The sequence below is a fragment of the Stenella coeruleoalba genome, assembly GCF_951394435.1.
Source record: "Stenella coeruleoalba genome assembly, chromosome: 3".
Taxonomy (NCBI): Eukaryota; Metazoa; Chordata; class Mammalia; order Artiodactyla; family Delphinidae; genus Stenella; species Stenella coeruleoalba.
The window spans coordinates 136,372,278-136,385,487 of record NC_137148.1 but is presented as its reverse complement, the minus strand read 5'-3'; the positions used below and the strand labels follow the sequence as shown (position 1 = coordinate 136,385,487).

Here is a 13,210-nt window from a genome sequence, read left to right as displayed (position 1 = left end):
AGAACTCAAGGAAACACCCCTTGTGTGGGAGCTGAAGTGGCTGCCATGAGGTTATGGAGAACGTCTTGCACATCATTCTATCCCCAGCACCTAGCACAGTGCCTAGCATAGGAGGAGCTCAAAAACTGTTTGTAGAATTATCTTCAAACTTTAGTTGTCCTTCCCAAAGAAGCCTGTCGTGCCCACACGCGGCTACAAGCAGGTACGCGCCCAGAAATAACATTTATTCTAAGGACCTCTGCGCAGAGATTCTTGGGAAGCGGTTCCCCTCCCTCATTACCTCGTTACTCCTCCCCTCCGTAGCCTTTGAAAGAACAGGCACGCCACGTGATTCCCTCCTTTATCCCACCTCTGAAACCCTGGCTGATAATGGGCAGGAGCATAGGCCAACCATAAGACTACATTTTCTCTTCCATCCAATAGAAAGAGGCAATAAGTATAAGGCTCAGCTTTTTGACTTCCCCCCGCCCCCTTTGAGCCCGCCCCACACTCCTCCTCTAAGATTCGACATTTGACAACTAGTCCGGCCAATGAGAAGTTCCTACTCTGTATGGGAGGGATGGACTGACTGGATGATAGACGTCCCCACCTGGCCAATGGAATATTGCAAGTGCGGGAGGGCTGTAGGACAGAACCAATGGCGCGGTGCCAATAACAAGCATCGGGGTAAGGGCGGGACAAAACTGTTCGCTGGAGGGAGGGGAAGGCCCAGGGAACCAAGCAGCGCTGCCGCCGCCGCAGCTGTAGACTGACTGAGTTGGAGGAGGGAGAAGCCAGGAAGAAAATGGCGGCCGTAGCTGCAGAGGCGGCAGCGACTGCAGCGTCCCCCGGGGAGGGGGGCGCCGGCGAGGCCGAGCCGGAGATGGAGCCCATTCCCGGCAGCGAGGCCGGCACTGACCCCCTCCCGGTCACGGCCACTGAAGCGTCTGTGCCGGACGGCGAGGCCGACGGGCAGCAGTCCTCTCCTCAGGCCGACGAGCCGCCGTTCCCGCCGCCGCCGCCGCCACCGCCGCCGGGGGAGCTAGCCCGCAGCCCGGAGGCGGCGGGGCCGGAGCTGCAGCCTGAGGAGAAGCTACCCGCCCGGGTGGTGGAGCCGGCGGCAGCCGCGCCACAGGAAGGGCCTGGCCTTTCACCTTCCCCTGCATCGCCGCCCGAGGAGCCCGCGGCTCCCGAGGAGCGCCAGGAACCGCCGCTGCCCCAGCCCTCAGCCCCGGCGCTCGTGCCGCCGGCGGGTGGGGACTCCGCGGTGTCGCAACTGATCCCCGGCTCGGAGGTGCGGGTCACGCTGGACCACATCATTGAGGACGCGCTCGTCGTGTCGTTCCGCCTCGGGGAGAAGCTTTTCTCCGGGGTCCTCATGGATCTGTCCAAAAGGTACCGCTCCCGCCCCCAGCACGCCCCGGTCCGCTCGGTCCCCGGGGAGGGAGCGAGCCCGGGCGGCCCCTTCACGCCGGGCTCTCGCCTCTCCGGCGCCCAGCTGCCTGCGCCGCCCTCGGGTCCCGCGTGGCGCGTGGCGCGCGTTCCGAGTGGGGCAGGCGCGCGGGGCTGTCAGAGGGCGGTCCCTGCCCCAGGTGGGCGCCTGCGAGGCAGGTGTGCCGCCGGGTGGGGGGGGGGCCGCGGGTGCTTGACGGGCTCGCGGGTCTCACCCCCACCCCCCGGCAACCCCGGCCTCCTTCCGTGACCTGGCCCTGGCTCACCCACACTGCGGCGGGTGGGTCAGTGCAAAACGCAGAAGGATTTTCGCAGAGAACGCGGTGCTGGGTACGGGAGATTGCGCTGTTCTCAAATTAACCTTTAACTTTAATGAGGTCGGAGAAAGGGGTGTGAGCATTGGGGTTCCCAAAAGGTTAACTGCCGCTCCTTATAAAGGGAAGAACGTTTATTAAAAATCAGCTCTTCGACTGTTATTCTTATGGTTAGAACTAATTCCCCCTAGCACATTTGGCTAACTGGCTAATGATAACTTTAAGAAAAGTCTAAAGAAGAGATGGGATTTTTTATTAAACCTTTAATATCAAGATGGTGTGGTATAAAAGTGTCAAGATACTGACTTCTAAAACTGTAGATACAGTTTAAATGGTTGAGTTCACCCACAAACCTCTTGTTTTAGCACATTTTCATTTTTAAATTTAAATTGTTTATGGGCATTGCTTTAAACAGATGAAGATACTCTGTTCTAAGTCTAGAGTTAAGTTAACCTTTTTATTCTCTTCTTTTGCAGATATGAAGTGCAGAGACTCCCATTCACGGCTCTCCATTCTGTTTCCTGCAACAGCACACACTCTGATGGTCTCTCACCTGTTGAGAAATGGCTTATTTTAGTACGTTTTACTTGTAACTGCTTGCCCTCCCATCAAGACACAAGAATCTTCTCATTTGGGGAAGAAAGCCATTTAAAATACATAATTGAAGTATGGGAAAAGATGGGAGCCTTTACAGTTACTTCAAACATTGTTAAATCTCAAAAAAATTTTTTTTAATTAGTTTTTTTTCCTTTAAAGAATTTTGCGTTAGGACTTTTGCACTTTTTTTTTTCGGAATTATAAAGCAGAATAAGACCAGTACTGATGTATTTAATAATAGCAAGAGAGAGAATGTGTATGTTCAGTAGTGTGTATGCTATTGAATCAAACAGAAGCGAAGGCCAGTGATTGTGTGAGAATCTGGATTTCAAATCTGCAAAAGGGAGGTGCAAAAAGGTAAGTTGTTTCTGGAAATGGAATGGACAGTGCTGTCCTCTTTTGAGGTGCTCATTGTCTTGGTGTTTTGTTTTTTAAAATTTTCTTTCATAGGGAAAGCCATTCGTTTTTTGAGTTTTGGTCTGTTTTACCTACAGTGCTTATAAACAGCAGCTTCTTTTGTTGGGGGTGCTGTTCTTATTATGAACCTTTTGCAATTTAATGTTTTGAAGTGAAAGGATCCTGTCATTAAAGTATTTTTTAAAACGCCATTAAGGGAACCATATCAACTTTTCATTCAACAAATATTTATTGAGCACATCTGTATAAGGCACCCTCCTAGCTATTCTGAATATTATATGTATGAGACACAGTCTGTGCCTTCTAGAAGTTTATATGGGAGTCACACACATTGTGGAAGTGCTGAGGAAATGAAGCAGTGTTTTTAAAATTTAGCACTTCAAGGAATTATTATTGGACCAGTGATTGACTAGTTGAGTATCTTTTTTTCATAATTTAATATAATTTGGAAAAATAGATCTGCCAATATATTTTGTAATCTGTGCTTACGTTGATTGCATACTTTCATGCACAGTTTTGGGGTTAACCGATGATCCAGGAGATAGCTCTTTACAGACTTTACCAAGACCGTGACTGTAGTCATCAGTTGCTTTAAAAATAGTTTGTATCATGAATTCCCTGGCGGTCCAGTGGTTAGCACTCTGTACTCTGCCCGGACCCAGGTTCCATCCCTGGTTGGGGAACTAAGACCCCACAAGGCGGCACAGAGCCAAAAAATAAATAAATAAAAAATAAAATAAAAATAGTTTGTATCCTATTTGAATTGGCCATTGAATGAAACCATTAGGTAGAAATAACGAGAGCTTCCTCTTATATGGGAAAAGAATATGAAAAAGAATAGATATATGTATATGTATAACTAAATCGCTTTGCTGTACACCTGAAACTAACACAATATTGTATATCAACTATACTCCAATATAAAATAAAAATTAAAGCAAGAGCTTCCTACTGAGTGCCTGTTAAGTACCAGGCTTTGTACCGCATGCTTTAACCTCCATAATTCTGGTGGTATTTTTCATTTATATAGGAGGAAATTGAAGTTCCTTCAGTTTGGCTAGCTTGTAAATGGCAAAGTAAGGGCTCAGATGTAAGTTGGATCTGATTTTAAAGTCTATGCTTTTTCTAATTTCATATTAGGAAGGTAGTTGGGCTGGCAGATTTCCTGTTAAGCAGTAAGTAAAGAATTGCATATTTCTGAAATATAGTGCTTATCTTGATGTTAATAGCTATATGGGATAATACAGAGGTTGTGTATGGGTGTTGGAGCCAAAGAGATTCTTTAGTCAGCTCATAGCCATAGAAGCTGCTCTGGAGACTCCCCATTTCCTTAGCTGTCTATTGGGAATGTAGTAGGCTCTGAGGTCTTGGTTCTTGCCTCTTCAGTGAGATAATCAGGAAAGAATTAACATTTGGGAGGCTACTAGGTGCATCGATGTATGTGTGCTTTTCTCCGGTCTTCCAAGGGTCCAGTTACTGCTTTTATTAATTTTTTTATTCTGACATCATGCACGGTACAGAAATGTCTTAGGGTTGTCCAGCATGTAGAAAAAGTGTTTGATCTTAGAGTACAGGATTTCATATACATGTGGATTAATCAGGAGTTTGCTTTTGTAAGCATTTGTTGGACATTCTTCACCTTCCTGTTATTGTATTATTTTTTTGCCTTATTTTTAGAATTATTTGATGAACACATTTTGAAGAGACTCTTTTTGTGGAAAAAAGGAGCAGGACACATGTAATTTTAAGAAAACCAAAACCTAAAGAGAAGAAAATGGTACTAAATAGTAGATTGATCTGGACAGTGTCAGGGTACTGGGTGCTGACTTGTAGCACCTGCCTCTTCAATTAACACCATGACTTTGAGCAAATCTCTGTGCCTCGCTGGGCTTCAGTCTCTAGTGTGTATGAGGCTAATTCATTTTGAGTTTAGGCAGTTCACTTTAAGCACAAATAAGCAAACAAACTTAATGCCTCAGTTTATATAGATAAAGTGAATAGGGTGACCAGGTGGTCTGGTTTTCCTGTACCATCCTGGTTTGATTCTTACCTCCTTTCTTCATTCAAAGTAGCTTGCTTTGGCAAATAAATGACTTGGTCACCCTAAAAATGAGGATATTTGAATATCTGGTTAAAAACGGATTTTATGTAGTGGAGTATTTATTTGAATGCTTTTAAGTTGAGGTATGCATTGCATTCTCTAGTTTATTCTAGGCCTCTCCACTATTGTTTTATACGCAGCTCTCTTAGGTGGTTTAAATTACCTGCCTACTGAATTCATTAGCAATGTCTAATGAGAGTAGTCTAATACTAGTAGATAAAGTAGATAATCAACTAACTCACAAATTCAGTTTGGTCTTCCTATTCTCTTTTGTTCCTTAACCTTATGCTTTTGAAATTTTGACATAGGTACATTTGTTTCTTCATTTAGCATTATATAATAAGCATTCCTTCAGGTTGCTAAACTATCTTATTTTAGACAGAATAATCAGTGGTTGTACCACAATATTTGTTTAATTTTCTTATTATGGTAAATTAACATCCATGTATTATATATTATGGTAAATGAATGTCCCTTGCTTCGACATTTATCAGCTGTTAGCCAAATGTGTTTCATTGTATGCCCAGCTCCAATGGATTATTTTGAAGCAAATCCTAAACATATAATTTTACCATAAGTATTTCAGTAGAGATCTGTAAAACGATAAGAACTTTAAAAATTCAATTGTACTACTGTTGTCACACTGAAATTAATAGCAACAATTCCTTTACATCATCATGTGCAGTGTCTCAAAATCAACATCTAAGTTTTGTTCAAATTAGAAATCAAGTAAAGTTTATACATTGCAGTTGTTTGAGAAGTTTCCTGAGTTTTTCATCTGTAGTTCTCCTGCCATTACTTTTATTTCCTTGCAGTTGATTTGTTAATCCATAGACTTTTTTTTTTTTTTTTTTGCGGTATGCGGGCCTCTCACTGCTGTGGCCTCTCCCATTGCGGTGCTCCTGACGCACAGGCTCAGCAGCCATGGCTTACAGGCCCAGCCGCTCCACGGCATGTGGGATCCTCCCGGACCGGGGCACGAACCCCGGGGCACGAACCCGTGTCCCCTGCATCGGCAGGTGGACTATCAACCACTGCACCACCAGGGAAGCCCTCCATAGACTTTTTTTGGTAGAATTTTCCACATTCTGGATTTTTTTCCGATTGCATCCCCTTGGATGCATTTCCATAACGTTTTTAAAATAGTCCTTTTCCCTCAAGAGCAAACAGAAGGGACAGCTGTAGTCCCCTAAGGGCCTTGTTTTGGGTCAGTAGAAATGGTACGATATCTCTTGCCTGCCTGCAAACTTCTAGGCCTATCCCTTAAACACACCTCCAACTTTAGTAATTCCAAACCTAGAAGAATTTAACCAGCCTTCAGCCCAGTCCTCTGAAATGGTAGTTTCTCAGTCTTCTCAATCTATTCTTGAAGGGACATATTTAATGGGACCTGTGGTTGCTTCCTACAAGAGGGATCATTTAAACTGTTTGTTACTGTTCTCCACATCTTTAAAGTTATAAAGCTGCTTTGAAATCCTGAGAAACCTTTCTGATTCCATTTTTTTGGTACGTGATACGAATTAAGGGATCATGAAGTAAATGCTTATGCTTAAAAACCCTTGTGCATTTTAATTTTGTGGTACATGCTTATTAAAGGTTGTAGCTGGTTGTATTTCAGAATTGATCTTTTACAAATACTGCCTTTTCTGTGTGTGTATGCGGGTTGCATTAAAAAGAATTGAGGTGATTTCTTTAGAAATCTTCAGATTTCACTAAGTTCTTAAGACAAGTTGTAGATTTACTTGTTTTTTTAAGGAAATATAAACCAAGACAATGATTTTTTTTCTTTACAGAGATCATGAAACGTATGGTGCAATAGCCCTACTTTTGGTGGGAAAAATATACAGCCATTCTGGTGAAGCAGTGAGTAGTGGTATGAGTAGCTTATACTAAGTGTCCAGGTTGAGAATTTAGGCCCTCAAGTAGTATGCTTGAATGATTGTGTTGAGTTGTACCTATTTAAAACACTTTTAATATTTTTTGATGATTATTCTGCTTATACCCCAAGGTGTTGATAAAGGGTTTCCACAGTGAAATAGCTTTGAGACAAGTGCTAATCACCTTCTGACCCAGGCAGCTTTAGGACACCTACTGCTGTACTAGTATATACAGTATTGAGAGTGAGCTGTTCATCACTTGTTGGACTGCAGTGATTTATTTTTTTTGGAAATGATTAGTTGTTGGACATTAAAAGTCTAGTTTGAATGTAAGGACTCTGTGTAACATCACAGTATTAAATAAATTTCATGAACTAGGTAACTAGATGTGTTACACACAAATTATTCCAGGCATGTTTTATTGGAGTTGGGTATCTAATAAGGTTAATTTTCAGCCTTTTATGTGTAAATAAGACCATACTTCACAGTGTACTGTTTTAAAGCAAAGCTCCTGATGAAACAAGGTTTAATCTTCATAAGATCAGTTTTTCTGTGGGGGGCCATTAAAGAATTTGTGTATTATGTGTTCATCTTCTCTGTTACGGCTGAGTTAATTTCACATTGATTAAAAATGAAAGATGTTCTTAGTCGTTATTTGTGCCTCTGAAGTGCATCCTTATTTCTTGATATTTATTCGTCCTGTTCTACCTTAATTCCCATATTAATTCAGGCACACCAGCAGAACAGAGCTTGCTATAGTGGCAGATCTTGCAGGAAAGTGGAGGTTAAGTTATACTCTGGGTGCATTTAATATAGAATGTTTTGGCTAAACATCTTTTGGGCAGTTGTTCTCAAAACAAATGTGCTTAAGATTTCTGAGCTCCACTCTACCAGTTTGTTTTTAACAAGGTGATTCCGATGCAGATGATTCTTAGAGCATATTTGGAGATAACTGACTTTTAGGGGATAGTTTTGCCAAAATAATGGGACCGTAAATTTGTTAAACCTGTTTTTTAAGTTGTTGGGTAATTTGATTGGAATGTAATTGTAAAGTAAGCAGTACATATGGGGATGGGCCACTTGGGTGGCAGATCCAGATACTTTTTGTAGAACTGGTAATTAGACTTGCAAATTGTTTCTTAAATCTGGCTGCCCGCTAGAAATTTAAGTAGTCCATAATTTTTGTCTCTCTCCCTTTGTACCAAGTGGCCTTAAAACAGAATAATGTTTTTTTAGATTTTTAAAACACATACCTTCTATAGTATTTGACTTCACTTTTCTGCCTATTCCCACCATCTAGGAAGGTTGCCAAGTTTTACTTTGTAATTAATAATAGCTACTATGTATTTCCCACTCCTGTTTTAGGCACTGTGCACTTTGTGTACATTGTTTCATTTTACTCTAGAAAATCGAATGAAGTAAATTCTATTAATACCCATTTCACAGATAAAGACAGGAAAGCTCAGAGAGATTAAATTGCCTAAAACTATAAGTGGTAGATATTAGTAGGTGTATCGAAGATGCCTTTTTGCTTATGGAATAAGATGAACAGCTGGGAGTCACAGCAGTTTGTGAGAGTTACGTTTTGTGATTTGAATAGGAAAGCACTGAGAAATTGAAGATGCTTTTCTGAATGATATACAATTCTCTAAGGTTTGATAACAACGCTGTTCTAATACATTTCTATATTTTGCCATTACCATGTAGCTTATGATTTTGGTGGGGAGTTACCCTGGTAGGTAGAAATGGCAGAGCGCTCTGTTCCTCACTCAACCAGGAATAGCTGCTTGGTTTTAAAATAAGAATTGCTCTTCAGTGCAATTTAGTGAATTCTTCAGGCATTTTTGAAAATGGGGTTTCTTCTTCATATATGGTCCTAGGTCTTAAATGTTTTGCCTTGGTTGGCCTGGCCCTGGCAACAGTGGAGTCCACTTCATCATGGGAGGAATCACAAAATGTCAGATTTGAATTTTGTTGAGCACGAGATCAGCATTAAGTGCTGGATGATTGAATTGGAAAAGAATTTAAAGACTAACATATAGTAAGTTGTTGGACAACCTGTTTTTGGTAAAATAGAAATAGTGAAATAAACTGAATAATTTGCCTTTTAGAAAAAGTCCATCTGTTGAGAAATAACTTAGACCTCTGTGTGGTAGACTCTATTGGACATAATACAAAAGAAATATCAAAAGTACATAGAAATCATAATGGAAACATAGAGAACGTAAAACTGCTTATTGGTGTCTTAGGGCCAGGACCAAGGGAATTCTTTTCAAGTGTTTGAAAGCTGTGATGAGTATTTATGTTAATAATTAAAAAGATTCTTTTATATCAGTGTTCATTTTCTTGGGAAAATGTCAAGTATCTTTCTCTAAGTGATGTTGTACAAAAGTGAAGTCAACATCTGTCTGCTCTTAAAAGTATTTTGCCACTTTGTGGTCATTATCATTTTCTTGGATGGTTATTTTAAAAGAAGAATTTACTGTTAGGGAGTTAAATAGTATGAGTACCATACAGATGTTGTGACTATTTTTGCTTTTAAAAAGGCTGAAGCGTCAGTGTTTTCTCTATAGTTGTTTCCATCTTTATTTCCAAAATATCCAGGTAAGTTGTTTTTAGAGGATTGTTTGAAGGTACGTGAGTGGGAGCTTAAAATCTGAATTATTCGGGTTTAACTTCTTTTTTCCCTCCCTCCAAAAGCAAAGCTATATTTGTAAAAGGGGATTGCATAGACTTTTTAAAAGATTGAGTAAATTCTTATGGTTACAGAGATGTTCTTTTAAGACTTTTATGCAGCTCACCCTCAGTTAATTTTAAAAGATACTTCCTGGCATTCTTGTTCATAATTGGTGGATGTTTTGTTTGTATGTTGATAAAGTCATCCTCCCTCCCTCCTCACCCATTTGGGTACCCACAGTCCCTGCAGATTACCCTTGTAATACTTGGGGCTTTTAATTAAAAACACCATCCATCTACTTAGTTAACAAAGTTGAGTATGTTTTAATTTTACTTTAATAATAATTACCATGTATCATGCCTACTTACTGTGTACTAGGCTGTATGGTAAGCAGTTATGTATATTAATTAATCTTGAAGTTAATCTTGACAATTCTGTCAAGTTACTTAACTGCAATTCCAATATCCAAAAAGCTCTGAAAACTGAACTTCCTGTTAATTTTTTGGTGGCAGACCCTAACCTGACTGAAATTATGTGAGCATATTGTATGTATTTATCCTATTTAGCGTGAATGTTCTTTCATTTCATTTTACTGCTGAAATAGTAATATGCTTGATGATAGGGTGCTTATTATCTTTTGAAAACTGGGAAAATTCTGAATTCTGAAGCCTGTTCACCTCCATGGGGTTCAGAAAAGAGTATGTGTACCTGTCAGCTCCTCCACTTCCTTAGTGGGGCATGGAGGTGGAGGGAGGGGCGTTAAGTAACTTGACGTGAGGGAAGCAGTAATAGTAGTAGTAGTGGTTAAGAACCTGACTGGGCCGACTGCCTGGGTTCATGTCCTGGCTCTACTGCTCACTAGCTGTGTGATCTTGGGAAGGCCACTACACTCTGTGCTTTAGTTTCATCAGCTATAAACTGATGATTAAATCAACTGATGCAAATAAGTACGTATTTAGAATAGTGCCTGGCACATAGTAAATGCTATATAGTTGTTGGCTAATAATACTTCTATGAAGTAGCTACTAAGTGGCAGCACTAAGATGACAGCAGCTATTATAGTCACTTAAATCGGTTTGCTTGAATAGCCACTCAACCTAAATGTATTGTGGCCTACAGTATAATCTGCATCTTCAAAATACCTTGAAAAAGTCTGTGGAAGCTTCAGGTAATACTGGTGAAGTATGACTTTCCCCTTTTAATAAGGAAGGATGACATATTTTACGAGAGAATGAGATAACTAGGAGTTTTGTGATGGATGGTAGGGGATGTGTCTCAATCTTTTCTTCCCAATACCCCTTGGGGCAGGTGGCTTATGAGGAAATTATGGGCTTTGTCATGAAGAGAAAGTTACAGTCTCATTAGGGAAATTTAGTCCTTAGTCTCTCTGTTTCTTACATGCTTCTAAATCATAATTGAGGGACTTCCCTGGTGGTCCAGTGGTTAAGAATCCGACTTCCAATGGAGGGGACTAGGGTTCGATGCCTGGTCGGGGAACTAAGATCCCACATTGCCGCAGGGCAACTAAGCCCTCGCAAGCGAACTAAGCCCCGCACACTCTAGAGCCTGCCGGTCACCAACTACTGAGCCCGTGTGCTCTGGAGCCTGCACGCCACAATTAGAGAAGCCCTCGCGCCACAACGAAAGATCCCACGAGCCACCTAATACTCGATGCATCCAAATAAATAAAAATTAAAAAAACCATAATTGAGAAGGGCTCACATTTGAGAATGACATACTTCAAAGTTAGGGAAAGGAAGATGTTTTTGTGTTCTTTGTACTTATTAAATGGTGGAAACAGACTAGTACAGCTAAACTTTTTAACAAAGTGATGTACACTTTTGGTCCCATCACTATATTTAATCAGAAGCCTTCACTGGTCTTGTCTTTTTAAGAGACTAGTATTTTTTTTTTAACATCTTTATTGGAGTATAATTGCTTTACAATGGTGTGTTAGTTTCTGCTTTATAACTAAGTGAATCAGCTGTACATATATCCCCATATCCCCTCCCTCTTGCGTCTCCTTCTCTCCTGCCCTCCCTATCCCACCCGTCTAGGTGGTCACAAAGCACCGAGCTGATCTCCCTATGCTATGCAACTGCTTCCCACTAGCTATCTATTTTACATTTGGTAGTGTGTATATGTCCATGCCACTCTCTCACTTTGTCCCAGCTTACCCTTCCCCCTCCCTGTATCCTCAAGTCCATTCTCTAAGTCTGCCTCTTTACTCCTGTCCTGCCCCTAGGTTCCTCAGAACCATTATTTATTTATTTATTTTTGAGACTAGTATTCTTCATCCATCACACTGTTACCTAACCCTCCCTTAATACACTCACCAACATGCCCTCTTTTTCCACCAGGTGGTTATCTGTATTTTATTGCTTAAGTCTCTGAATCCTTACCTGTCTCCTATGGAGGGGGGCTGTTTGCTGACTGGTAATTCCTACGCTGCATCTTTTCACCTGTTGGCTTTTCTGCACCTCAGTGTTTCACTTTTTTAAACTAACTTAAGTTGGTTACCAACATTCAGAAATGGGCAACCACTCTCTGCCTCTACTGTTTTGCTTAATGTGCTTGGACCCTTCCAGGTGTCAGTTTCCTGCAAAGCTCATTGCCTAATCACTAATCCTCAGTGCTTTCTTTCCCTCTAGTCTATAGCCTCTTTTGGCAGTGACTGTGGTCTCACCTACTGCAGTTAGGTCCTAGGGTTGGGACCTAGTTTTATACTATGTGACTAATTAGCATACTTGTATTTGAATAGATTTTGCGCTTAGTGGTACTTCAGGTGAGTTTGCTGGCATTTATGCTTAAGTAGAACAAATCTTTTTTATATACTTTCTTTGCTTGAAAGTTTTTTTTTTTTTCTTGGCCATGCCACAGCATGTGGGATCTTAGTTCCCCAACCAGGGATCAAACCCGTGCTCCCTGCAATAGATGCCCGGAGTCTTAATCACTGGACCGCCAGAGAAGTCCCTCCTTGAAAGTTTTGATGGAACTGAGGTGTAAACTAAATTTAAGGTTATACTTTTAAAAATAATTTTTAAACTTTATTTTGAAATAATTTCAAAGCAGAGAACTCAAACTCTTTATCTAGATGCACTGATTTTACTTGAGTATTTATTTCCCAGGATCAAAGATATTCTCGTACATAACCACAATATAGTTTTCAAATTCAGGAAACATTGATAAGAGAACTTTTATCTGTTTTGTAGCCCATATTACATTACTCTGTCAATTTTCTCAGAAATGTCCTTTAAAACTTTTTTCGTCCAGTAAAAGATCATGTATTATTGCATTTAGTTGCAATATAATATAGAATATATGTAATGGGGACTATTTCTCAATTTAGGGTTGTCTGATACTTGCTTAGGAGAGGCTCAGGTTATACACACAATGTTGTGTGCTCAGGGCACCATATCTGTGGGCATGTGATCTTCATGTGCCCTCATTGGTGAATGTTCACTTGAGTCCTTCCTCAGGTCAGGGTGTTGTCCTGTTATTCTCCAGTGTAATTACTATTTCCCCTGGACTAATAATTCCTTTACTATCATGGAAATATACTGCTTCTCGTCAAACTTGCCCCTCTTCATTAGGTAGATAGACGATTAAAAACATTTTTAATTGTGGTAAAAAACATAAAATATACCATTTTAATAATTTTTTTTTTTTTTTTTGCGCGGTACGCGGGCCTCTCACTGTTGTGGCCTCTCCCATCACGGAGCACAGGCTCTGGATGCACAGGTTCAGCAGCCATGGCTCACGGGCCTAGCCGCTCCGTGGCATGTGGGGTGGCATG

General features: G+C 41.0%; 1 protein-coding gene across 15 annotated transcripts in view; it reads left to right on the top strand.

The window, feature by feature from the left end:
• The window catches only part of PWWP2A (PWWP domain containing 2A), a 116,684-nt gene that overhangs the window by 80,023 nt on the left and 23,451 nt on the right, over nucleotides 1-13,210 (top strand). For 8 of the 15 annotated variants that reach the window (XR_013827702.1, XR_013827703.1, XR_013827704.1 and 5 more), the window contains exon 1: nucleotides 660-1,374. The exons of 3 other annotated variants lie outside the window; for them this stretch is intronic. Coding sequence is in view for 5 of the 12 variants with exons in the window: in XM_079917731.1 (XP_079773857.1) it covers nucleotides 785-1,374 (590 nt within the window). In the remaining 7 variants the exon portion in view is untranslated. Of the gene's footprint in view, nucleotides 1-659; nucleotides 1,375-1,687; nucleotides 8,779-13,210 lie in introns of those variants that run through there. 4 more of the 15 variants (XR_013827706.1, XM_079917732.1, XM_079917729.1 and 1 more) reach the window with 4 other exon arrangements.